General features: G+C 32.6%; 1 protein-coding gene across 4 annotated transcripts in view; it reads right to left on the bottom strand.

The window, feature by feature from the left end:
• Positions 1–2,728: 2,728 nt before the first annotated feature.
• PHACTR2 (phosphatase and actin regulator 2) overlaps positions 2,729–27,281 on the bottom strand; it is a 247,433-nt gene continuing 222,880 nt past the window's right edge. For all 4 annotated transcript variants that reach the window (XM_051997880.1, XM_051997879.1, XM_051997882.1 and 1 more), the window contains 2 exons: positions 20,039–20,115; positions 2,729–5,170 (listed from right to left, as the gene is read on the bottom strand). In XM_051997880.1, coding sequence (XP_051853840.1) covers positions 5,155–5,170; positions 20,039–20,115 — 93 coding nt within the window. In that variant the 3' untranslated portion in view covers positions 2,729–5,154. The remainder of the gene's footprint in view (positions 5,171–20,038; positions 20,116–27,281) is intronic.

Below are 27,281 nucleotides of genomic sequence, written 5' to 3'. Positions count from 1 at the left end.
TGATTTTCATGTATATCTGTCATCTAAGATAAATTAATAATGTGTTCAATGCATGGTTAATCCATAATTCCTATGTAATACAATATTTACACATCTTATTAGGAAAACTGAACCATGTGCTTTTCTTACAATGGTCTTCTTCAAAGGCCTGTCTAATAGTTTCAGTGGGGGTTTTGAACCCATGGGTTGAAGTTTGCTTGATCAAATATAATGATGAGTTAATAGACTGCAGTTTCTTTCTCTACAAGTGGAATGTTATCCTCTTTCTCTCCATCTTAACCCCATTTTTGTTTTTGTTAAACAAATCAACAATATCAGGAAAACTGTCAGGCAGTCTGACCAATTAAAACACAATTTTGAAGTAGGGGAAGTTAGTATTTGGCACTAAAACTCAGCTAAATGCCTAGCTTTTGATAATTCTTAGGGCCTCCCTCTCAGTAAAGTGCCCAGAAATCCTCACTAAAGAATTACAAATAATGCTTATTTTAATACAGGATTATTTTCCAACCCTACATTTACATACTTTCTCACTAGATAGATTTCTATTTGGCAGGGAAGAGGTGATGGAAAACTCTAAGAACTGAAAAGCCTTTGAGACTCAAAGAAGGGGATACTACAAGAATGGAAGTTACAACAGTGGCTGTTTTTTTGGAGAGAAAGGATGTTTGTCTCCAACTTCTTCAAATCATAATATATAGGCAGACAAGAAAGTTTGGCCCTACATTCAAGGCAACAAATAAAATGAAACCTATGTTCCATTAAATCCCAAATGAACTGAAATTATTTCCCAACCCACACCCCCCCAAAAGCCTTTTAAAAAACAAGAGTTATTTTGCAGAAGGAAAATAGTATACTAAAAAAAAACAAAAAAACAAAAAAAACTCTTAGTTTTTCTTTAGGAATTGTCTTAGTGGAATGTCTTGGCTTGAAGTGGACACCAGGACACAACTTAAAAACTTTATTGCAACCTAAGTTATTGCTTAGTACCTAATAGGTGCCCTAATGTTTTAAAAGAATGGATTCATTTTCCAAAGGGAATAGTTTAATCAGTAAGATTAGACCTCAATTTAGTTGCCATATAATTGCTTAGGCACAAGATTTGGAACTGTGCCAAATTTGAGGCTGCCATCAATAGAAAAATACTAACTTTTCAGATATTTAAATGGATTTTCAAGAATGAAAACATGGAAAGAGAAAACCACCATTTTAATAAATATGGACATATCTCTATAACTGGGAAATAATGTTTTCTTTTTTAATGCTGCACACAGTAGGATAATGCTAATTTCTGGCAGCTACCTAAATCTAATTCCATAAAAGACAAGTAAAATGGTTATTAACACTTTATATAATACTGTGGCAATACATTAGAAAATGCAGTGTTAATGCTTACATTTTCATTATAAGCCACTATTACAAAAAGTGCTGATGCAGTGCTGAATTAACTGGAAGTTTATGAGCTTTAACTCTTTAGGAGTTTACTTTTTATTTACAATATTTAGTGATTTTTATTGTACATTCAATACTTCTGATGTTTTCTTACAATCTACTCATTTGTAGTCAAATTGAAACTAATACTTATGACAGTGGATATTATTGACATACTTAGCACAGTGCTTGGCACATAGTATGTATTTAATAAATGCTTTTGTTTGTTCATTCAAAAAAAGAAAGGACAACAAAAGTAGAAATTTAATCCTGATAGTTAAACAGTTAGATGCTTGACAATTTTTTTCACTTGAAATATCTGAGTTGCCAAAATATTTCTCCTTCTTAATGGAGGATTTTATGTTATATTTCTTATAAATATAATTTGTAATTTCACATATGCAAACATTTAATAAATCCAAATTATACCTCAAGCCATTTCATAAAATTTAGTAAATTAGGACCAGATTTACTTCAGATACAAATATAAGAAACAACAACAACAACAATAACAAAAAAAGGAAACAGCAATATTCCTGATGTGATATATTAGATTTCTGATTAAAATTATCACATATGAAATGATCTGACATACGAACTTTTCAGAAAAAATCAGATTAGGTATGCTGTCATGTAGTTGAACCAAACATTTACAACTAATAATTCTGGAATGGCTGTTTTAAATTATTGATAAAATCTCAGAATTTTAATTGGTTAAAACGGGATCTATTTGACATAATTCATTTTGTTTTATTAATTGCTGATCAACTCTGTTAGAAATTTAAGTTTGGCTGAGCACTATCTTAAACAGGATAATTGTAATGTTCAGCTTTTATATAATTTAAAGGAAATGTTCAATACTCTCTGGTCTTCCCAGTCCTGGATCTCTGATCCATTCAATAGTTAGGTAGACTTGCCAAGAAATCTGTGGAAATCTATAAGTCATACAATAATTTGAAATAGAAAAGTTATTTTCTAGGGGTTTTAGATGAGGATTCAGGCTCTTATAACTGTTTCCTCTTTTGACTTTTAACATCTAGTCCTAGTAAAAATAATCAGATGTTCTAGTCACATAAATATCAGATTAGGACCTAAATTGGTGAATTTTTCAATCCTTCAATCTTTCTTCCATTCTAATCATTAGAATTAAATACTATATGTATTTTATAAGCCAATGCACATAGTGATATATAATATATAATTTACTCAGATAACAAATTTTTCTCCTAATCTGTGGGCATTTCATTGTAGAACAGAAAAAAAACTAAGTAACATTCCATATTTACTGACAAGGAAGAGGTTCTGTTTTTTTTTTTTTTTTTTTTTACATCAGCCAAACAATGAACATTCTGTGACATGATTCCTATGTGAAAAGTTGGTATAATATCTGTCTTTCATTATTTACAATGGGGCTTGATCATTGGTAATCATAATTATTTTTTAAAAGTTGCAAAGTTTAAATATAAAAAATGTTAATATATTCTTTGGTATTTTTTTTAAAGCTGAAAAAATAACATGTTATGTTGTTGCCATATCTCAGTCCAGAATTAATTTCTATGGCTTTTTAGAAATTGCTATACAAATTGACACAACTAAGTCAAAAGCATTTGCACATGCAGAAGGATCATGTTTTCATCATTTCCTCAATGAAACATATCTTTTAATACTTATAAAATGATAATGCTTCAGAATCTGGATTGATTTTGTTATTAATTCATTACATCAAGGGATGAAACAGGGATGCTTACTTTTATTGGCTACAAAATAGTATTTGTTGTTCCTACTATAAAACTAAGAAGTTCTGAATGTTTTATGGGACTTTGACAGAAGAAGAACTCTTCAGTCAACTGATATAACCATATCAATTTAGAGCATGAGCAAATGTCTGTGTAGCCTACTTTAAATAAAAAGAGCTAGCTGATGCTTAAATATATTTTATAAAAATCATCCCGAAACTCTCCAGTTAGCTGTTCTTGAAAATATCAATAAATGGTAGGATCTTAATTTAGCTGCCAGATTTCATGCTTGCTTCTGAAATATAAAATTATAATCTTCAAAATTATGAACTAAGGACATTCAGGAAAATCCAGGTCAAGATCTGAGGGAAGAGATAAAATCCCACCCGGACCTTGTCTAATGTCAATATACTTTATGTATTAGCAAAAAAAAAAAAAAAAAAAAAAGGGAAATACAAATTACTATTAAACACACTACAGTATTTACACACATTTAAAGATGATTTTAAACAAAGGAATTAAAACCTCTCTTTATGATTACAGATATTTGGGAGCAGATAAGTCATATAATATACATATTTAATAGGAAGTATTGGCAAGTAAGACAATAGAGGAGACCTTAGTGTAAATAATACTGACCTTATCCTTTGACCAACATAAGAAAATCGGATTTCCTTCCTCCACAATCTCCAGTCTTACTGATCATTTTCAACACTATACTTCAATACTATACTCAGAGATACATTTTACAAATTATTAAATGAGACTAGGTAATTTTATACATATTGTAACAGGTTTTATGTAAGGTTTTAAAGTCTCTTGCTGAGTACTTAGTAATCCACACGTTTTTCTTTGTAGCAGCATTTCAAAGATCCCAAATAACGCAGCATTTAAACTAATAAAAATAAATAAATAAAAGACATAGTCCTGATAATTTCTGTTTGAAACTAATTACAGGCAGGACATCTGTAATTCAAATGAGTTTTGACTGGGTTAAAAATTAAAATGATATCATGATTGTCAATTGTTTTTCTTCATATTTAGGGTACTTTCACTTATGAGCTTAGTAGCTTGAGAGAAAGGTCAGACACTTTGTTTCTAAACTTGCTGCAGTCCTATAGAATCACATTATTTCTTGCTTTATTCGCACTCTTGTAATTCTAGAACCATGGAAGGTACAATGAGTAAGAGTATAAAAATATGTAAAGCATGTTTAGTTTTGCTACTTAAGCATGCAACACCATTTCTTTAAGCATGCTTGTTAAGAGTCTGTGCAAGCCTCTTGAATTTATGAAAAATATGTATGAAAACACTCAGACTTGTTCCTGGCAACTGGGTTCACGGCACCAAATAAATTAAAACTACTGGTATATTACTGAAGTATTGATGAAATCTGAACAGTCTTCCGGATACAGATCTGAATCATTAGGTAGTCATATTTGTAAATCCTTCCTGGGTAAGCATTCTTACCCAACAAATTTCTATGGCAAAAAATACATTTTATCTTTAGTTTGTCTGATTTCTGTTACTAAGTTGAAATACTTATTTTTTTCTTTTCTTTTCCACCTTGATTCCCAGTGTTTCATAATCCCATTCCATATTTTTCTTGATTACCATAAAACTGTATTCTTAAAAAGGGAAGCCCATGATTGTCTTCTGCTCATCTTCCTTGGTAAAAATTCTAATGAATAAAAGTCTGTTTAGCCATGTGAGCTGATCATGGCTCAAGCAGAGTATCTCTTACCATCAACACTTGCTGGACAAAAAGGATCACTGTGTCCTCTTTTTTCCTTTGCCCTGTATCAGAGCTCTCCAGTAAAAGGGGAGGAGTTTTTCTCCAATAAAACCAAGGGCCACTTTCTTTATCACAGGTGAAGTTGCAACACACACACACACATTCAAATTCCAGTGCAATCTCAAGTCTTCAGGAAACAGTGCTTTCCCCAAAGATTATCAGCAAATGATTGATTCATAATAATCTTGCATTTCATTAGGGGCGGTGAAACCTGGAACAATAAATATAAAGTTAAGTGCTTGGTGTATATTAATCTTAAAAGTTCTAACTCTGGAACATTGAAATGAATGAAATATAGAAATCCAATTTTTAAAAAAGGCTTTTAGAAACCTTGTAATTAAGCTATAGTAAAATTCTATCAATAGGTTTGTATTGGAAAAAAAACCATAACCATATATATTTTTTGAGATCTTTCAATTACTATCTTCTGTACCCGTGTCTTCAACTTTTCCTTCTATCTTTCATCCTTTTTGCTTGTCTCAGAGGAAGAGGTGGCCTTTCTCCTTGTGAGGACTAATTCTTCCACCTATATCTCTGATACCATCTCTTCAGCCCCCTCCTGGATTTATTCTATGATCTATTCCTTGACTCAAATCTTCATTTTCTTTTCCATTTACTTCGTTCCCTCTGCCCACAAATATTCTAAGGACTCCTTCCAAGTTTGATACTGAATCATTAATAATTGCTCTTTGCCTGAACCATTGAATCACTTCTGAATGTATTAATCAACACTATAATCACCTATTACATAGTTCCATTTTCCCCTTACTCTTGTAAGAAACTTTGTGGAAGAAAAAAGAAACTTTGTGTAATACTTTATTAATACATACATACATACATACATACATGTATGTATGTATGTATGTATGTATCCCCAAACTACCTTTTTTTTGCCCCTGTAATTCCCACTCCCTCTGAAACTAATATACTTGTCACTATCAAACATCTGGAAAACTAAGACTACAACATTCATTACCTCTACTTCCTTATCTACTCATTTGATCCCTTACAATCTTGTATTTTTCATAGTTATTCTGGGTCACCAAATATCTCTGAAGCATTTTACATATTGGAAACCCCTTTCTTATAGATACTCCCTTCCTCTAGGGTCTATTTGACATTTCAACATTACAGATTTATCTCTGTCTTGATATTTCTCTTTCTTAGCCAGCTGTACTTCTCTTTTAATATGGGGACTCTTCCAAGAATGAATAGCCCTTTTTTGCTATGTTTTCTCCTTTGATGGCTTCAATTTATTGATACTATGCTCATAAGAATAAGAGAGCAGGCTTCCAAAGACTCAAAAAGTATAGGTAGATCTCATAGATAAATGTTGTACTGTTGAAATTAAACCAGGCAAATCTCACAAAAATGAATTAATAAACTAGGCAAATCTCACAAAAATGAATTTCTAAAGATGTAAAAAAAAATACAGTGAAGAGGAAAAAGAGGGAATTGTTTAAAGGGACTACTGTGGATGCATGTAAAATTTGCCAACCAAATTAGATTCTTAAATGATATGTACAAAAGATGGAAATTTATTAGTAATAAGATGAATACAAAAGTATGGCACAATCCTATAAGAACATGTTAAAAATGCTATTATTTATAATTACCTGAAGTTTAAAAAAATCCTAAGACAACAAAAGAAGTGTTTTGTGTTTTTTTTTTTTTGTTTTGTTTTTTTTTAAAGCTATGTTGAGATACAAGGGTAAAACTACTAGCCTGGATTAATGTGATAATATTGACCATGGAGAGAAGGCAGAATTGCTCAATTTTTGTTTTTCTTTTTTCTTTGTCATTGAAAATGATCTTGGAACTAATGGGGTCTAAACAAAAATGATTAAAAGGAAGTTGATGCATACCCTTTGATCCAGCAGTGCTACTACTGGGCTTATACCCCAAAGAGATACTAAAGAAGGGAAAGGGAGCTGTATGTGCCAAAATGTTTGTGGCAGCCCTGTTTGTAGTGGCTAAAAACTGGAAATTGAATGGATGCCCATCAATTGGAGAATGGCTGGGTAAATTGTTGTATATGAATGTTATGGAATATTATTGTTCTGTAAGAAATGACCAGCAGGATGAATCCAGAGAGGCTTGGAGAGACTTATATGAACTGATGCTAAGTGAAATGAGCAGAACCAGGAGATCATTATACACTTCGACAACGATATTATATGAGGATGTATTCTGATGGAAGTGGATTTCTTTGACAAAGAGACCTGAGTTTCAATTGATAAATGATGGACAGAAGCAGCTACACCCAAAGAAAGAACACTGGGAAATGAATGTGAACTATTTGCATTTTTGTTTTTCTTCCCAGGTTATTTTTACCTTCTGAATCCAATTCTCCCTATGCAACAAGAGAACTGTTCGGTTCTGCAAACATATATTGTATCTAGGATATACTGCAACATATCTAACATAGGAGGGGAAAAATTGGAACAGAAACAAGTGCAAGGGATAATGTTGTAAAAAAATTACCTTGGCATGGATTTTGTCAATATAAAGTTATTATTAAATAAAATAAAATAAAAACCAAAAAAAAAAAAAAAAAGGAGTTGATGCCTAAGGATAATAAGGGGATAATAATGATTAAAAAGAAAAACCTAGAAGACACAAAAGATTAGGATAAATGAGAGGTACTTTAGAACTAGAGAAGGGCAAATATTCCAATTATCTCCCCAAAAAAGGAAAGTGAATGATATTTAAAATGCTAGAGGGTTTTGAGTTTCAGTTTACTTTCCAGAAAAATTCCAGAATGTATCATTAAAGAACTGGTTAATGGACATCTAAGGAAAAGCAAGGTGATCACAAAAGCAAGCTGGACTCATAAAAATCATGCCAGAATAGTCTCAATCCATTTTTTTTGACAAGGTTACTAAAAACTGATGGATTAAGGAAATGTTATATATAGAAATTCTTAGATTTTAATAAAGTATCTCACAAAGTTTCTTCTTTTTTCTCCCACAAAGTTTCTTATGCTATTCTTGTAGGGAAAAAAATGGAACTATGTAATAGTGATTATAATGCAAGTTAATACATTCAGAAGTGATTCAATGGTTCAGGCAAAGAGCAATTATTAATGGTTCAATGTCAACTTGGAAGGAGATCTTTTCCAGTGAAATGCTGCAAGGATCCATGTTCAGAGACTTTACCATGAATTAGCTACGACAAAACATTCTATCTTTCTGGCTTCAGTTCCCTTCCATGCATACAAATTCTAGGGTATATTCTAATTCTAATGACCCATAGTTGTAACTAGTAGTTTTACAAACATGCCTCACAGTTCCCTTTTCTGTTCTTTTACTTTTGAGAGGCAGTGTGGTATATTGAAGAGTATAGTAGATTTAGATTCAGAAAACATATACTGAAATCCTAACTGGCTCAATTCTGATAGACATAGCTCTCTTCAACAATGAGATGATTCAAAACAGTTCCAATTATTCAGTGATGAAGAGAGCCATTTAAACCCAGAGAGAGGACTGTGGGAACTGCATATGGTTTACAACATAGCGTTTTCATTTTTTGTTGTTGTTGTTTGCTTACATTTTATTTTGCTTCACTTTTTCTCTTGTGTGGCATGATAATTGTATAAATATGTATATTTATATTGGATTTAACATATATGTCAACCATGCTTAACATATATTGGACTACTTGCCATTTAAGGGAGGGTATGGGGAAAGGGAGGTGGAAATTGGAATACAGAATTTTGCAAGGCTAATGTTGAAGAATTGTCCATGCATATGTTTTGAAAAACAATGATTTAAAGTCTCTTCCAGTTCTGAACCCATAATCCTATATTCCTTCAAATTGATATGCTGTTTTTCTGCATACTAACTGGTTAAAACCCAATCTATTTTTTAAGGCCCATTCAGATGAAATGCTTAGAAATAAGCTTTCCCTCTTATCCCTAGACAGGAATGATGTCTCCCTTTTAAAAACTCCCACTTATCTGTTTCTTAATATAGTTTTTACCTTTTCCCATGTATATACTGATGCAGGTACAAATCTTATTTCTCTTGCTAGACTATAAGGTCACTGAGGGACAGAGATCATGAAGCAATATGTATAGTGGAAAAAGCAATAGATTTGCAGTTAGATGATCTGATTTGAATACCAGCATGAACACTCATTGGCTCTATGACTTTGAGCAAATTGCTTAATTTCTTGAAGCTTCTGTTTCTTCATCTATAAAATGATAATTTATGTGCCACCTACTGAGTTGTTGTGAGGAAAGTACTTTGTGAAACTTAAGCTATACTATTAGTGTAAGTTATTATTGATATTTGTGTCCTATATGTACATAATTCACACTTAAAAACTGAGTGAATCTTTTATAAAACTTTAAAATATTTGTAATGAAAGATAGTGCTACTGTTAAAAAAATTAAAGGAATTTTTAATTTACTTTTATTAAAACTAATGTACCCCAAGTCATCATTACCAAAGTGCATTTTGGGGTATCACCAGGTTATTGATTGGTTCAGTTAGTCAGAGGCCTGTGCTAATTCATTCAAGGTGATAGATTTCAATTCCAGAAGTCAGGGGATTTGACTTTGACTAAAGAAAAGCTTCAGTCACTGGGAAAATTGGAAATTGATATGGCAGAAACTGGGCATGGACCAAACTTAACACTATACACCAAGATAAGATCAAAATGGGTTCATGATTTAGGCATAAAGAACAAGATTATAAATAAATTAGAGGAACATAGGGTAGTTTACCTCTCAGACTTGTGGCGGAGGAAGGAATTTGTGACCAAAGAAGAATTAGAGATCATTATTGATCACAAAATAGAAAATTTTGATTATATCAAATTAAAAAGCTTTTATACAAACAAAACTAATGCAAACAAGATTAAAAGGGAAGCAATAAACTGGGAAAACATTTTTACATTCAAAGGTTCTGATAAAGGCCTCATTTCTAAAATATATAGAGAATTAACTCTAATTTAGCCATTTGCCAGTTGATAAATGGTCAAAGGATATGAACAGACAATTTTCAGAGAAGAAATCGAAACTATTTCTACTCATATGAAAGGGTATTCTAAATCATTACTGACCAGAGAAATGCAAATTAAGACAACTCTGAGATACCATTACATACCTGTCAGATTGGCTAAAATGACAGGAAAAGATAATGACGAATGTTAGAAGGGATGGGGGAAAACTGGGACACTGATGCATTGCTGGTGGAGTTGTGAATGGATCCAAACATTCTGGAGAGCAATTTGGAATTATGCTCAAAAAGTTATCAAACTGTGCATACCCTTTGATCCAACAGTGTTTCTGCTGGGCTTATACCCCAAAGAGACATTAAAGAAGGAAAAGGGACCTGTATGTGCAAAAATGTTTGTGGCAGCCCTTTTTATAGTGGCTAGAAATTGGAAACTGAGTAGATGCTCATTAATTGGAGAATGGTTGGGTAAATTGTGGTATATGAATGTTATGGAATATTATTGTTCTGTAAGAAATGACCAGCAGGATGAATACAGAGAGGTTGGGAGAGACTTATGTGAACTGATGCTAAGTGAAATGAGTAATGAGTAGAAAATGAAATCATTATACACTTTAACAACAATACTATATGAGGATGTATTCTGACGGAAGTGGTTATCTTCAACAAAGAGAAGATCCAATTCAGTTCCAATTGATACAGAATCATGAGTAGGAACACTAGGAAATGAATGTGGACTATTTGCATTTTTGTTTTTCTTCCCAGGTTATTTTCACCTTCAGAATTCAATTTTTCTTGTACAACAAGAGAACAGTATGGATCCACACACATTTATTGTATTTAAGATATACTTTAACATGTCTAACATATATAAGACTGCCTGCCATCTAGGGGAGGGGATGAAGAGAGGGAAGGGAAAAGTTGGAACAGAAGTGAGTGCAAGGGACAATGTTGTAAAAATTACCCATGCAGATGTTCTATCAATAAAAAGCTATAATTTAAAAAAAAGAAAAAGAAAAGCTTCAGTCTGTTTATATTATATAAACAATACCCCCTCTTAGTTGTTAAATGTGTTGACTTGACATAAGGATGATCAGGTAAGAAAGGAAATGTTTTAGCATAAACCAATCAATCACTAACAGAAAATTTAACCCCATTCAGTTTTCAACTAATTTTGATGCATTAAGTTCCTATCTTGAGCCATATCAATGGGATGTGATATAATCCTTCTCTACCCTCCAGGAGTAAACAATTTATAAGTTTATAAGTTCATGTACACGAATGAGCTTCACATAAGGTAGAAAATGATCATTTTTAGGTCAAAGGAAGGATGAAATCAAAATTCTCTAGGATGATTTGAGAATAGAGAAATCTCTTCCAACCTTTCACGATTAGGAGAGGCTTCTTGGAGCTGGTATCTGAATTAGCCTTGAAAAAAAAGGATTTAATAATAAGGGATGGGGATGGCACACTCAAACATACAGAGGCAACAAAGGTAAAATAAAATCAAAGAGTAGCTCATAGTCCAGAATAACCAGAATCTAAAGTATCTGGTAAGCAGTAGCCTGAAATAAGACTAGACAGGTAGTTTGGAGTTAGATGTATAAATCCCAGCTGTCATGATAAAAAGTTTATATTTTATCCTTGGATTAGTGAGTAGAGAGAAACGATGTAATTAGATTTATGCATTTAGGAGAATCATTTTGAAATGTGTATGAAGGCTGGGTGATGGAGGAAGAAGACTGGAAGGGAGAGACAGTGAAGAGGCTCTTACAATTATTATTGTCCAGGTGGAGAATAATGAGGGCCTGAATTTGAGTTGTAATATTCTAAGTGAGGAGGATGAATGGAAGAAAAATTCTGGAAGAATAATTGATAGGATTTAGAATGTGTTTCAATGAGGAAAAAATTTTTAAATGACTTGAAGGATCCAAGCCTGAGTGATGAAGCTGATTCTGATACTCTCAAGAGAAACAAGGAATCTGGGAGGAAAGGATAAGGTTTTGAGGTTTGTTTATGGAAGACGAATCTAGGTGGCTATAAAACTAGATGAAAGGTGGCAGGCAGGCAAATGAGGAAAGCTTTAGTACTCAGCTTCGGAAATTTAGATTGAATATATAGATTTCAGAGTATTTTGCATATTGGGAAAATTTAAGTCAGAGGAATAGATACCAATGACAGAAGATATTAGAAAGAAAAGAGTAGGACTATGAAATTGGCCAGGCAAGACATATTTAGCTTGTGGGAGGAATATGCTGACCAATGAAGGAGATTTAAGGAGAGCAGAATCCTAGAATCAGGAGACAGTGATGTCAGAGAATGCAAGAGGAGAGAAAGTAACCAGGAGGACAAAGGATAATAGTATCAAATATTGAAAACAGGTCAAGGAAGGTAAAGATTGAGAAAAAATACATTGAATTTGTAATCTAAGAGATCTTTAATAAATTTACTGGTATAGTGAAGCCAGACTTCAAGGAAAAGAGGAGTTAGTGGGTGATGAGACAGCATGGTACACATTCTCTTGGTTGGTCAGAAGCATCCATTCCTCTTAGGAAAGTAGAGTATAATTATCATACACTAAAGAGATATGCCTAAAATGAAAAAATATATATATCTTATGGAAGCCTGAAACTTGAGCAATTTATCCAGAAAAGTCAAAATGACTATCTTTTGTATTCTGTCATTGTAGACATCCCATCAAATTACCAGTTACTTATTTTTAGGATCAAAGCTTTAGGCAACCAAAAGAAGAGGCATCATTTCATTTGAAGCCTGTAGCCCCAGAGCCACAATTCTGCATCTGTGAGAGACCAAGAAATGTTCTACCTATTAGGGGGTTGGCTATTGGTTGAACAAATATTAACTAAGTGTTTTGTATATATAAAACCATTCTAGATGCTAAAAAATAAAAAATAAAAACCTCCCCCAGGAGCATACAATTTAGATAAATAACAAATAACTAATAATTAATACAAAATAAAAAATGACAAGTGCATAGGAGAGAAAGTTCAGAAGCATGTCAGAGAGAAAGGATGTTTGAAGCAAAAATCAAATAAAATTTTTTAAAAGGTATGACATATTTTAGGAATACTTTTCTTTTGTTATCCAAATAATAAAGGAGACTGAGAGGCTTATTCAATTAGATCTTAAAATTTTTAGTTATATTCTAAAGTTCAATAGTTTTAAGTGCTACTAAAGCAATTACTTTTGGACTATAAGAAATGATGTGAGGGACGGTTTCAGAAAAACTTAGGAAGCATATTAATTGATGCAAATTGGAATGGGAAAATTCTATACACAATAATAACATTATAATAACGATCAGACTTATTTTCTCTGATTAATACAGTGATCTACAACAATTCCAAAGTAGTCATGATAAAAAATGCTATCCACCTTCAGAGAAAGATCCAATAAATTCTGAGTGTAGATTAAAACCTTTAAAAAAAACTTTTTAAAACTTTTTTTGGTAACATGCCTAATGTAGAAATGTTTTGCATGTTTTCAATTGTATAATAGGTATCACATTATTTGCCTTCTAAATGGGTGAGGAAGTGGCTTGAGGAAGAGAGAGAATTTATAATTCAAAAATTTTAAAAAGCAAGTTAAGAAAAATAATTTAAAAACTCAAGTTACTCAAGTTTATCTCCTTAGTGATCCTCATTCATTTGTAAAATATGAATATTCAATCTTTTCCTTTTAAGAAGCTTACCTATCAGCACAACAATTTTGGTTTTAGTTTTCAAGTTTATGGGGATATAAATAGATACACTAACAAAGTCTTCAAAAATTTTCATTATAGAATTTCTTGGCTCCTTAAAAAATCAAATCATAACTATCATAATAAAAATCCTTCCCTTCACATACTCTTTGAACAAAAACGAATGTATTCTATCTTTATGGAATTTGGTCAATACTCTAGTTCCCATAGATAAACCATGGGCCAGAGACTTTTTTGGTATAGTCAATTCCCAAGTGAGTAAACACATTTTCCCATCCTCCTTCCACAGATCTGTGCCTTGTTTGCAATTAATAGTCTTTGAGAGTTTCCTAGAGAATGGAGAGCTTATGTGACTTGCCTGGTCTTATCAGAGATGGGACTTGAACATAGATTTTCCTGGATTTCAGGCTAGCTCTCTACTTATTATGCTATGCTGCTTGTACATAGTAATATAAATATCACTGTCAATTTTTTGAAGTCATTCAAAGTGACCATCTAAAATTATTCAGAAGATTATATAGTCTTGCTTCTTTTCTCCATGTTTCCTTATGTTTCAACTAAATATTGACCCATTCATTTCTATTTGGTTGAAAGTTTGCTTTAACATGTATTCATGGGTAAATTCATATATTCTATGTATATTTCACATTTCTGGTTAGCTCACTATGGTGTATTCTAATATAAGAACCTGTGAGCCCTCCTGCTTATGAGACTATTGCTAATAACAGATATTTGACAAATCAGCATATACAAGTGATTAGAGCTGTGTTTCCCATGTTTTGTTGTTTTTTAATTCCAGTTTTTGACACCTGAGAACTTAATTTTAAGATAGAAGCATGAACAGGATAGTGAGTAGAATGCTGTATATGGAAGTCATGAAGAGTTGGGTTCAAATCCTGTCCCTATCAGTGAACATTTCATAGGACTAAAGAGAAGTCATAAATATTCCTCATATGCATGTAAAAATATCTACCTCACAAACTTGTTCTGATGATCAAATGAGGATATGCAAAGTGACTTGCAAACTTTAAAATGCTATATAAATCTATGTATGTTGTCATTATTTGAAGGAACTTAGTGTGGTAGATAGAATGTTACCTTAGACATTTTCTCTATGTCTCTAAGCAGAAATTTAATAAATTTGATAAGCCTCAGTTTCCTCATCAATAAAAAGGGGAAAAGAATAGCAACTTATTTCTTTGTGTTGTAAAGCTAACAATGGGAACTAGACCTGTGATTCCATTGGTTTAAGAATTCTCAAGTAAGGAAACTATAATTATTAATGAAAGTTTCTCTGCAACCTATTATCTGAAACAGCTGCCTGGATCACTGAAAGGTTAAGGAACATAGCCAGTATGTGTCAGAGTTAAGGGCTGAACCCAAGTCTTTTTGGCTGCAAGGATACTTAACTATATTAAACCTTTTTTAAGTTAAACATTTTTATTTTAAGGATCAAAGGAAATGTAATGGGATCTGTAAATTTTAAGGTGTGATTTAACTGTGAACTGTTGTTAGTACATATAGTTTTGTGCTATATTCAGAAGAGGTAGCTAGATGGCACAGTGGTTAAAGCCATGAGTCTGGAGGCAGCTGTGACCCTAGACACTTCCCTTAACCTCTGTCTGCCTTACTCCACCTGAGAAGAAAATGTAAAACTACCCCAGTATCTTTGCTAAAACAAAAAAAACAAAAAAACCATGGATAATATGGTACACAGAGTCAAGAAAAGTCAGATATAACAAAAAAAAGGCTCCTTAAAAAAATGAAGATTTGGAATTCACATATCCATTCTGTGCATTTATGGTATGCTTAATTAGTGACCCTCTTGGGTAAGAAACACATGCCAATAGACCACTGTAATAGTTTCCTCAATTTTCTTAGTCCCTTGGTCTTTAGGTAAATCAACAGTTTCTTTTTTAAATCCCACTAAAAATTCTTTAATATATTTTTATATACATTTTTTAGGAAAACAGAATAATTAATTTTATCTATATCTCAAGAGAATACCTTACATCTTCATGAAAGGTAGGAATTGTGCCTGACAAAATAGAATTCTTTTCAAGATATAATGCCTGTGATTCTCTGACTATACTTTGCAATAAACATTAAATGCTTTATGTTGAATTTTTGATTAAAAAATTTTACCTCAGTATGTTTGAGAATGTTTTAAAGTTCTGGAATGTGAAGTGGATTGTGTTTGTCTTAACATCCTTGATCTTGATGACGCTTCAAAATAATTTCTGTTCTTTTGGCACTGTGATATATAGTCATTACAGGGTTAAAAAAAAAAACCCAAACCCAAACCCAACTTAAAATGCTGAAATTACATGCACAAAAGTCCATAAAATGTACTGTCTGAGAAACTAAGGTTTCAACATAACCCTAATGAAACCCAAGTGACAGGTTTGATTCCTTAACATTCCATCTCATGACCATAAATGAATTCTTAATATCAGCTAGCTCTCTAACAAATGCATACCACTAGGCACTTAGAGAAATCAGTAACAGTGTTATTAATTGTAAATATTTCATTGCTAATAGAAACACAACTCAGGAAGCATAACCCAAAGAGTGATTCACAATTGTTATCTTCAAGGAGAAAATACAGCATCAATATTTATTTTTAATTTTAATTTTTAAAATTTTTGATTAAAAAAAAAAAGACTATATGGAAATTCTCAAATTACATAAATAAAAAATTAGGGAATGGAGCCTTTAATGACAACTGATACTTAATCTTGGTGGAAGACTGCAGCACTGGATGAAGAACTATATCTAAAAAGGTTAGTTTAAAGTACTAAAAAAAAGGGGGTGGGGTTGAATTTTTATTATTTTCCAAAACACTATTCCAAGGAGCAAATCTCTTAAAGTGCAAGCAAGTATTAAGTCAGCACATAAACAAGAGCATTGCATTTACAAGTAGATAACTTTATATGAGAATAGTTGGGATAGAATAGTGATGTTATCCTAAAGAAAGACACAGAGTTGCAGTGTTTCTCCAGACCATTTGAAGGGCAAGGCCAAGAGATAGGGTCTAACTTCTTTGGTGGAATTATTCTCAAATTAATGTATCTTTTGGAACATTATTTCCTTTTTAGTTTCAAAAAGTGACCTCTTTCATTATCATTCAAAGACTATCAAAAAACTAAATTTCTTCTTTTAAATATGATTATTTCTTTCCCAGACAACTTATAATTATGATATAGTTTTATTAATGCTATTTTAATTTCCTCTGATCTGTAAATAAATTTTATGAGACTTGCTTACTACTAAAAGTATTTGGTAGAATCTTTACAATTTTGCTTTCTTAGATATTTCAAAACAGACTGCAAAACATTTTCTCATAAATAAAATTGAAATTCTCTTCCTCTAAATGTATTAATTATACTTTTGACCTATTTTCTTTTTTGAAATTACCTCACTGCCTACATTGTGAAAATTGAAACCAATCGTACTGAATGCCTTAATCTTCTTTTCCATCCCTCAAAACCCTTCTACAACTTTATCTGATCAAGGTTAACATCCTGACTTGTACCCTTGCTCTTACTCTACTCCATCCTACCCTCCTCTACCCTATCCTATCCTACCTATTTTACATTATCCTAAACTACCTTGCCCTACTCTATCCTAAGCTATTTTGTCCTGTCTGTCTTTCATACACACATACATGCACACATATAATGTCAGTTTTGAAATCATGATGGAGACATCCACTAACATGCTATCTCCTTTTTCCATAAATTTTCATTCTATGCTCCCTGACTGGAACATATTCCTCCTCATTTCTGCCTCTTCTAATCCCTTTACTCAGGTGTCACCTATTTTAAGTACTTTTCCTTGATTCTTCTGGTCTTTAACAACCTCGAAGTCCTCTAATTATTTGTATTTACTTAATACTTTATGTATTATAGCCCCTAAATGGGAGATAAGCCACTTAATGGTAGAGACTGTTTGGCTTTTATATCTCCAGAGTTGGTATTTAATATTTATTGTATTGGTTTTAGTTGAAATGAAAGCATATCATTGAATGTGTGTTACATGCATGTAAGAAACACTAAATATGGTAGGATAGTAGGAATACAATGATGGAATTTCACTTTTGATATATCCTGCCTTAAAATGGGGAAGAGGAAGGAAAGAAAGAGGAGTGGGAACAAAAACTGGTACTAACTGGGCTCAAATTAGGGCCTAATATATGTCCTACAGTGAAAAATAAGAGAAAACCAAACTATGCAAATTTATATATTTAAGGTGTTTCAAGTAGTTTAAGCTACTGAAACATTAGAGATCTTGGTGCAACCTCACCATTATTATAAATGGGAAAACTGAGGTGAAGTTATTGAATTTTCTAAATGCACACATGCACAGTTAGGACCAGGGTTCAAACCTAGTTTCTCAGAATTAGAATGTACTTGCACAGGAATCCGAACTATGACATCCCTGAAAAGTGATTATTCAGTTTCTACTAAAAGATATCTAATGAATGAAAATCATTCTCCTTCATCTTATTCATTTTTTTTTTTTTTTTTTGCTTTTCTGAGAGGCAACTAGGGTTAAAGGACTTACCCAGAGTCACACAGATAGCAAGTGTTAAGTGTCTGAAGTTGGATTTGAACTCAGGTCCTCCTGATTCCAGGGTAGGGGTTCTAGCCACTGTGCCATCTAGCTACCCCATATCTTATTCAGTTTTTAGATAAGTTAAAGTATCAGATAATTTTCCCTCTCATCAACACTGTCATAACTTACACATATTGTTCTACCCATCTACAAACAGATGAATAAATTTTGATATTGTTTATATTAAAAACAACTGCATTCATTGCTTTGCAAAAGCAATGTTCAATGGAAAATTTCTTGAAATAGCAAGATATTACTCAATTTAGATAATTTAATTCACAAATTGAATCTCCACATACAAATTTTAAAGAATAAATCTAAATAAACCTGTGTACACACACACACACACACACACACACACACACACACACACACACACTCTGAATATGCAACATGATGTAATGGATAGCAAGCTGGCCTTAAAGCCAAGAAGACTTAGATTCAAGCCCTATTTTGATTCACAAGGTATGTGTATGACTGTAGGCAAGTCACTTAACCTGTCAGTACAACAGGCAACTCTCTAAGATTGTAAATTGCAGTGAAAGTGCCGATTTGTATTGGTAGAGGGAATTTCTTTATCCCAGAGTTTCCTATTTCAGTGAAATTGTAAGTCCAGTGTCTATCTTCAAAGTGTATATGTATGTATGTGGATGTGTTTATATTTAAATCATATAGGACTGGATTCCAAAAAAAAAAAGATTATAATACTTCTTTGAGGAGCCACTAAAATTGAAGTCTCATTCTGACTAAATGTACTTCCATAGTCCCCAAAGTTTTCATAGTATTTTTAAGTAAGACTTTCTTTTCTGAGTAATATGTTGTGGTTGTCAAGATAACAAATGATTAGGTGATAATCAATAATAATAAGAGCAATTTTTGAGTGTATATGTGTATGTTTATAGATATCTGTGTGTGTGTGTGTGTGTGTGTGTGTGTGTCCATGCTTAAGTATAACCTTCTTGGGGGAGGAGTAAAAAGTTCACAGCAGATAAAAGAAAACCTATAAGGAAGCAAAGAAAAGCTGGATAATTTTGAAAACAATGTGTAGTGTTTGTTATATAGGTTTTCTTGAAATGGATATTTATTGCTTTATGTTAAATCCTCTCTTATGTTTTGCTATGTACACGGCAATGTTCTTTTTTTCTTTCCTTATTTTGTATTTAAGTTCAAAATAAATTTAAAAACAAAAAAAATAGCAGTTCATATTTATATGACACAAATATTTTCAAAGTATCTTGCATATATTATCTTATTTGATTCTTCCAGCCACTATAGGAAGTAAATGCTTTTGTTATTTCCACTAGAATGATGAAGAAATTGAGGCTCAGAAAGGTTAATTAATCTACCTGGGATCATAAAACTGGGAAGTGTCTAAGGTATGATATGATAAGATCTTCCTGACTTCATATCCAATATGATATCCTATGTGACTAATTCCTGGCTAGAGACCATGAAATGATACTAAAAGAAAGAAAGTTAAGATTAGTAGCTAAGAAAAAGGAATGAAAACATGTCATTTTAAACATAATTCATATTTCCTCTAAAAGAAAATATCTTAGTGTCACCATCCATGCAGTATAGTCATTTTAATGTGCTTAAAAACAAGACACTTTAAAACTTATCCAGGCATCTCTTCTAAAATGTCATATTAATTAATATATAATGACTACTAGAGCAGTAATACTTCTGGGACTTAAAACTTGGAGTTTGGAAAAAGGCAAAAAGAATTTCAAAATTTTTAATAGCTGGCTTAAAGTTAAAAAGTGTTTGATCAACCCACCTTGTAAACTGTCGACTCTCTTCATGGACTTCCATTTCTGTACTTTTAAATTCATTTAACTCTTTTCTTATTGCTGCCTAAAAAAGAGAAAACAGATTTTTAAAAAAATTATTTAGGCTTCACATTTAATACATATTTATATGTTAAGGAACCAAATAAAATAGGCTTATTTTCATGTAATTCAGAAACCCAATTGTAGAAAAACAACATGTCCTTTACCAGGAATTCCAAGTAACTTTAGCAAGAGATATGGGATTGAAAGAGATAAAAGTAGATAATGAAATTGAAACCTCTGTGTGAATATGAAACAAAGGAAGTAAGATTCGGTGTAGTTGGGAGAAAATCAGAAATAATGGGATAGCAAAAAACAAACAAAATTAGTTATAAATTTTTTTATTAGATGAGAATTAGGACAGAAGAAACTGTGATACTCAATTAGTCCTTTTCTAAGAGAGGGACTATATGGTTTCTGCATTTCTGGGAGCAACTTGCATGATACCTTATGCAGAGGAAGTACTCAATCAGCCTCTGTCACACTGAATTAAAATTGGCTTATAAGGACAGGATTCCAGTATATGCAATACAGCAAGGTATTTGTTGTTCAACCATTTGAGGAAGAAAACAGGACTCAGATTGTTAGTTAATCAATAAACATTTATTGTGTGCCAGGCATTGTATTAAATTCTAGAGATGCAAAAAAACGCAAATAAGAGTCCCTGCTCTCAAGAAGCACTCTTATTATTGCCTCACGTGACATGAGGCCTCTGATAGTGGAAACTTAGAGCACCCAGCTAATCCTGAACCCAAAGTTTGAGTCTGAATTGAGAAAACTCCCTTTTTCTGCTGCCTATTTATCTTGTAAAGAAAATGGAAGGAGTAACTTAACTTTCACTCAGTCTGATCTTATTGGGTGATCATAGGCAGCAAACCACAAACCTATAGCAAAGCTCAAGCTCTAATTTTCCTTGGGACTTATTGCACATAAAGGACATATAATAAAGGCCACTTTCCCAGTGCAGGGGCAAATCTTCCATTTAAAAATTTTTCAATTTAGGCTTCTGGTACCAAGATGACAGAGTGAGGAAGGGAACTCCTCCCCATAAAAAACCCTCCAAAAAACTTGAAAACTGACTCAAAACTGATGTAACAGCAGGGAAGCATCTTATTAGCTCAGCAGGAAAAACCTATCTCACTGGGGGTGATAGAAGAACTAGGTCCTAAAAAAGCAGTGGCCAGCTTCACAATAGGGGGCCTGCAGCAGAGTTTTGAGTCAGGAGCAATCCACCCAGTGAGACCCCATCCCCATTGCTGCCCAGAAATAAGACCATGCCTTTAGGCTCCTCCAGCTGAGGTCTTGTTTCCATAGAAATTCAGCAGCAAGGCTTCACCCCTGGGACAGACCAACAATAATATTCCTCACTGGGTCAGCCAAAAGAAAGGCCCTGTTTCCAAAGCAATCCAGCAGCAAAGTCCTACTAGGGCAGACTAGCAGAAAAGCCTCCCCTCTAGTGCAAACCAGCATTTAGGATCTGAATCTAATGAAAGCCAGCAGCAAGAGGCCAAGAACCAGCACAAGGAGTTTGGAACAGTGCAGCAACTCTCACATAAAAACACCAAGTCACAAAAGAGGCATAAAAAAGAGTAAAAAACAAAACCAAAAGCTAAAAAATTTTATCTATAGACAGTTACTATGGTGACAAGGAAGTTCAAGGCACAAATTTAGAAGAGGACAACAGTATTGAAAATGATTATTTGCAAAGCCTCAAAGAAAAATGTAATTTGGTCTCAGACCCAAAAAGAATTCCTGGAGTTTAAAAGCATTTTAAAAAGCAAATTAGAGAAGTAGAAGAAAAATTGGGAAAATAAATGACACAAAAGCAAAAGAATCATTAAAAAAGGAATTAACAGCATAGAAGAAGATATATAAAAAAAAATCACTAAAGAAACTCTAAAAAATAGAATTGGACAAATGGGAAAGGAAGTACAAAAGCTTACTGAAAAAAATAATTCCTTAAAAATTAGAACTGGGCAAGTGAAATCTACTGACTTCATAAGACATCAAAATACAATAAAACAAAATAAAAGAAACTGTGAAATTTCTCATTGGAAAAAACAACTGATTTGGAAAATGGATACAGGAGAGATCACCTAAAGTTACTGGACTAATTGAAAGCTATGATTAAAAAAAAAAAAAGTCTGGACAAGAAATTATCAAAGAAAATTGCCCTGATATACTAGAATCAGAAGCAAAATAGAAATTGAAAGAATTCACCAATCATCACCCCCTTCTGTGAACAAGATCCCAAAATGAAAACTTCCAGGAACACCATAGCCAAATTCCAAAGCTCACAGATCAAGAAGAAAGTACTAGAAGCAGCCAAAAAAGAAACAATTCAAATATCATGGAATGATAGTCAGGATTTCCCAGGATCTGACAACTTTCACATTAAAGAAACAAGAAGCTTGGAATATGATATTCTGGAAGGCAAAGAAAGTAGGATTACAATGAAGAATCATCTACTCAGCAAAACTGAATATAATCCTTCAAAAAAAAACCTGGATGTTTAACAAATAGAGGATTTTGAAGCATTCCTAATTAAAAGACCAGAATCAAATTAAAAATATGATCTCTAAATATAAGACTTGTGGCAAACATAAAAAGGTAAAAAAGAAACAAAAAAGAGAAAATATAAGAGATCCAATAAGAAAATTCTATGTATGACAAGATAATATTTTAACTGTTAAGAACTTTATTACTATAAGGATAATTAGAAATATATGTTGACGGTAACAAGCAAAGATTAAATCTCACTCATCAGAATTGGCTCGAAGAAGGAATACACATTAGACAGAGACAGGGATAAAAGAGGTGGGAGAACTGATAGAAGGGAAGGCAGACTGGGGGAAGTAAACACTTGTGAGGAGAGATGGTGGGGGTAAGAAAGAGAAATAAACAAGGAGAAAATAGCATGAAGGGAAACAAAGTTATAACTATAAATGTGTATAGGATAAATGGACTTATAAAATAGAACAGAAAGCAAAATGGATTAAAAGCCATAATTCTATAATATGCTATTTACAAGAAAAACATTTGAAGCACAGAGACATAAAGAGTAAAGATTAATAGCTGGAACAGAATCTACTATGCTTCTGCTGAAGCAAAGAAAGGAGAGATAGCAAACATGATCTCAGACAAAGCAAAAGCAAAAATAGATCTAATTAAAAGAGATAAGGAAGGAAACTATCTTGCTGAAAGGTACCATAAACAATAAAAGTAACATCAATACTAAACGTACATGCACTAAATGGTACAACATCTAAATTTTTGAAGAAACTGAATGAATTAAAGGAGGAAATGGATAATAAAATTATACTAGTAAAGGACCTCAAATTTTCCCTCTCAGAACTAGATAAATCTAACCAAAAAATAAATAAGAAGTAAAGGAGATGAAAAATATTCTGGAAAGGTGAGATGTGATAGATCTTTGGAGCAAAGTGAATGGAAACCGAAGGGAACATAGCCTTTTCTCATCAATTCATGCTACCTACAAAAAAACTGACTATGTAGTAGGGCATAAAAACTTCACAACCAAATGCAAAAAAGCAGAAATAGTAAATGTATCATTTTCAGATCATAATGCAATAAAAATTACATGCAATAATGGAAAATGGAAAGATAAATTAAAAACTGATTGGAATCAAATAACCTAATCCTTAAAAAAATAAGTCAAAGAACATACCATAGAAACAACTGATAATTTCATTTCAAAAATGACAATGAAACAACATACCAAAATGTATGGGATGAAGCCAAAGCTTAGGGAAAAATTTACATTCTTTAATTGTTTATCAATAAAACAAAGAAAGAGCAGATCAATGAATTGAGCATGCAACTAATAAAAAAAAAAACTAGAAAAAGAACAAATTACAAATACCCAATTAAACACAAGATTTGAAATCCTGACAATCAAAGGATAGAGTAATAAAAATGAAAGTAAGAAAACCACTGGACTAATAAAACTAGACCCAGTGATTAATTAGAACTAATAGAGGAAAGAAGAAAATCAAATTACTAGTATCAAAAATAAAAGGGGTAAATTCACTACCCATTAGGAAAAAATTAAAACAATTATTGAAAGCTATTTTGGCCAATTATATGACAATAAATTTTACAATCTAAATGAAATGGATGAATATCCACAAAAATATAAATTACCCAGATTAACAGAAAAAGAAATAAAATACTTAAATAATCCTAATATTCTAAAGGTCAATACCACCCCAGGCTTATAACTTGAGTTAGCCTCAACTCCTCACTTTCACTCACCCCACTTTGTCAATCACTTACTAAATCCTATCTCCACAACATTTCTCACTTCTATCCCATTCTTTTACATAAAACCACCAACCTAGTCTAAGAACTTAACACCTCTTCCAAAGACTATAGTAACAGTCTTCTAATTGATCTCCCTCACTCATCTTTCTCCTGTCCAATTTATGCTCCACATTCCTGCCAAAATGGTGTTCTTATTAGTAGGCTTAACATACTATTTACCATGCTACTCCCTTACTCAATAAACACAAATGGCACTGCACCCCCTCTCTCCATGCCTTTGTAATGGAGAGTAGAACATGCTTATAATGCACTTCTTCCTTATCTCTATCTTTGAATACTCTCCAGTTTCTTACTAGATTTATCTCAAGCATCTATATAATGCCTTCCCTGGTCTTTCCAGCTCATAAAGCTCCTGCCCCAATCATCTGTTATCTGTTTTGTGTACATCTTTATATGAACATATATCTCATGGAAGCTTCTTGGGGGCAGGAACTATTTTGCTTTGTCTCTTTATCATCATTTCTGTTATAGTTCAGGCACATCGTAGACACTTAATGATTGATTTTTTTAAAGGGTGTGTATGTGTGTGTGTGTGTGTATGAATGAATGAAATGAATAACCTTTACTAAAGGATCATAATCTAAGTTGAGACTTTTCTAAATCAAATAGCTTACCAAGTGAAATAAAAGTTCCCATGCTAATATAATCATTCTCTAACATGTAGTGATATTAATAAACTATACCTTAGTCTAAAAATTTCAGAAATCCAATAAGAATACCAGCAATGATTATTGTCACAGAACTTGTTTTTACCTTAGAAAATCTAAATTAATACCTTTAATATTTGCCACAACAGCCTAAATTAAGTTAGGCTTTACCATGCTCAGATCTTAGTAATCAGGCCAATTTGATTATTTTGCTTCCTTTATGGTATATCATAGATAAATTAATTTCTTATAAAGCAGATATTTGGAATGGAAATATTTTTGTAAACCTAATTTTCTACCAATAAATAGCATTTTGAATTATTGTTATTGTCAGCTGTCTCCCCAAATTGGCATTTTTTTCTCATTATGTCTTGAGAAAAAAGAATTAATTCATTTCCATGAATAATAGCTCTTTTATTCTTTAAAGAACTTCAGTACAAATATTTGCATTTCAATGTGGGTGTACTGTCAGTGGGAGAAGATTAATGTTGCAAATGACAGTATCCAATTTTAGTAGGGAATGGTTCTGGTCATGTTTTGAAATACAGAGCATAATACTGTAGGCAGAAGAAGCCCGGCTTACTGACAGGTCTTCCAAAATATTCTTTGACAGAAGTTCACTTGAAAAAATTTAACATGACAAAGTATATCCTTAGAGTAGGAAACCTATTTGGTTCAGTACAACATAGACTAATAAGTCTTAAAAGTATGTTCACCATTGCTTAACATGATAACCTGGAGATAACAAAGCTTAACTTCCACCAGCACTTAATGACAAATTACGAAGAAATATTTCGGAGTAAGAATTCATTCTTCATAACTCCCTCCAAAGGTGGTGTTTGTGCAAATGAACTTGTCCCTCATATCCACAATTTACATGCACAATTATTCTACATGATTTACAGTGAATCTCAACTGACCTGATGAAACAAAAAAAGCAGGTGTAATATGATGCAAGGAAAGACAGGAAACAGGCATTAATTAAACAAAGGTAGGTAAAACATAATGACATACATTGAGTTAGCATTTACCCATGTTCCAGGCTCTGTAGACAGTCTTATTTGTTGTATAATTAATGAATTCTTTATCTTAAGTCTTTTCCTCGCAAATTTTCATATTCCTTGCATTCATAAGAATATAGCTTTCTCCACATTTTCTCTAGTACTAGCTGCTTCTTTTCTGCTACCTTCAAGCATATGAAGTTAAGAAGAAGAGTTTATGGCCTTCCTTGCTTTCCACTAGTATTTTTTCCCGTTACATCTACCATTATCACTTGTTGCCAATTTTTGTTGCTAATTATCATTTGACAATCTCCAAGTCACTCCCCTTCTTTTTTCAAGGAATTCAATAACTGGCTTACAAATTCTTCTGCTCAAATTTGGATGTAAATATTCATATTAATATTCCTGTCAATGACTAGACTTCCAAATGAATCAATTTCCTTTACTCCCATGACACTCTCTCCAGCTCTGCCACTCACGAGAACATCATATCTTAGCTCTTAGCATCACCTTAAGTTGAACCATCTACATAACCTTGAACTCTTAAAATTTCCCTCTCTCATAATTTGTCTTTGCATCTCTACCACTGTTTCAGCACTATTACATGTATTCTTCATACTCAATTCAACTCAGTCATTCCACACCATCCTAGTCCCTTCTCAAAACTCATTCTTTTACTTGGAATCTTATCTCTGTAATTAATTAATTCTATCACGATTCATTCTTGATTCTGTTGTATTCTTGTCATCACAATTCATGCTGTATTAATGGTAAATTTTGGATCACCTCTTTGATCCAAATTCTCTGGTCCTCATTCAGAGTGGCTCAATACTACTATAAGAAATCAGTATCTGCCTTCTAGATCCATTACAACTTCATGTTATTTAACTTCAATTGGACCCTCAATGTTTTTATTCTTTTTTGAATGACTCCCTAACACAATCCCCCTGTGGTGGCAGTTCAAATTAATCCTTAAGCTCTCACAACCAGTTATTTTTTTCTCCTAGTAGATAAGATTGCCTCTTATTTTGATAAGCAAATTTGGGCCACCAATTATGAGATCTCTCATCTCAAGGAGCAGCAGAATTCAGTGTCAGAAGTCCAAGATTCAAATAGTATCTCAGACTGCCACAGTTAATGTGATGCTGGAAAAGTCAATGAACCTCTGAGTCTGTTTCTTCATATATAAAACAGGAATG

The sequence above is a fragment of the Antechinus flavipes genome, chromosome 4, assembly GCF_016432865.1.
Source record: "Antechinus flavipes isolate AdamAnt ecotype Samford, QLD, Australia chromosome 4, AdamAnt_v2, whole genome shotgun sequence".
NCBI classification, from domain to species: domain Eukaryota; kingdom Metazoa; phylum Chordata; class Mammalia; order Dasyuromorphia; family Dasyuridae; genus Antechinus; species Antechinus flavipes.
Note: the sequence above shows the minus strand (reverse complement) of the source record. Positions and strands in the feature narration are given on the sequence as shown.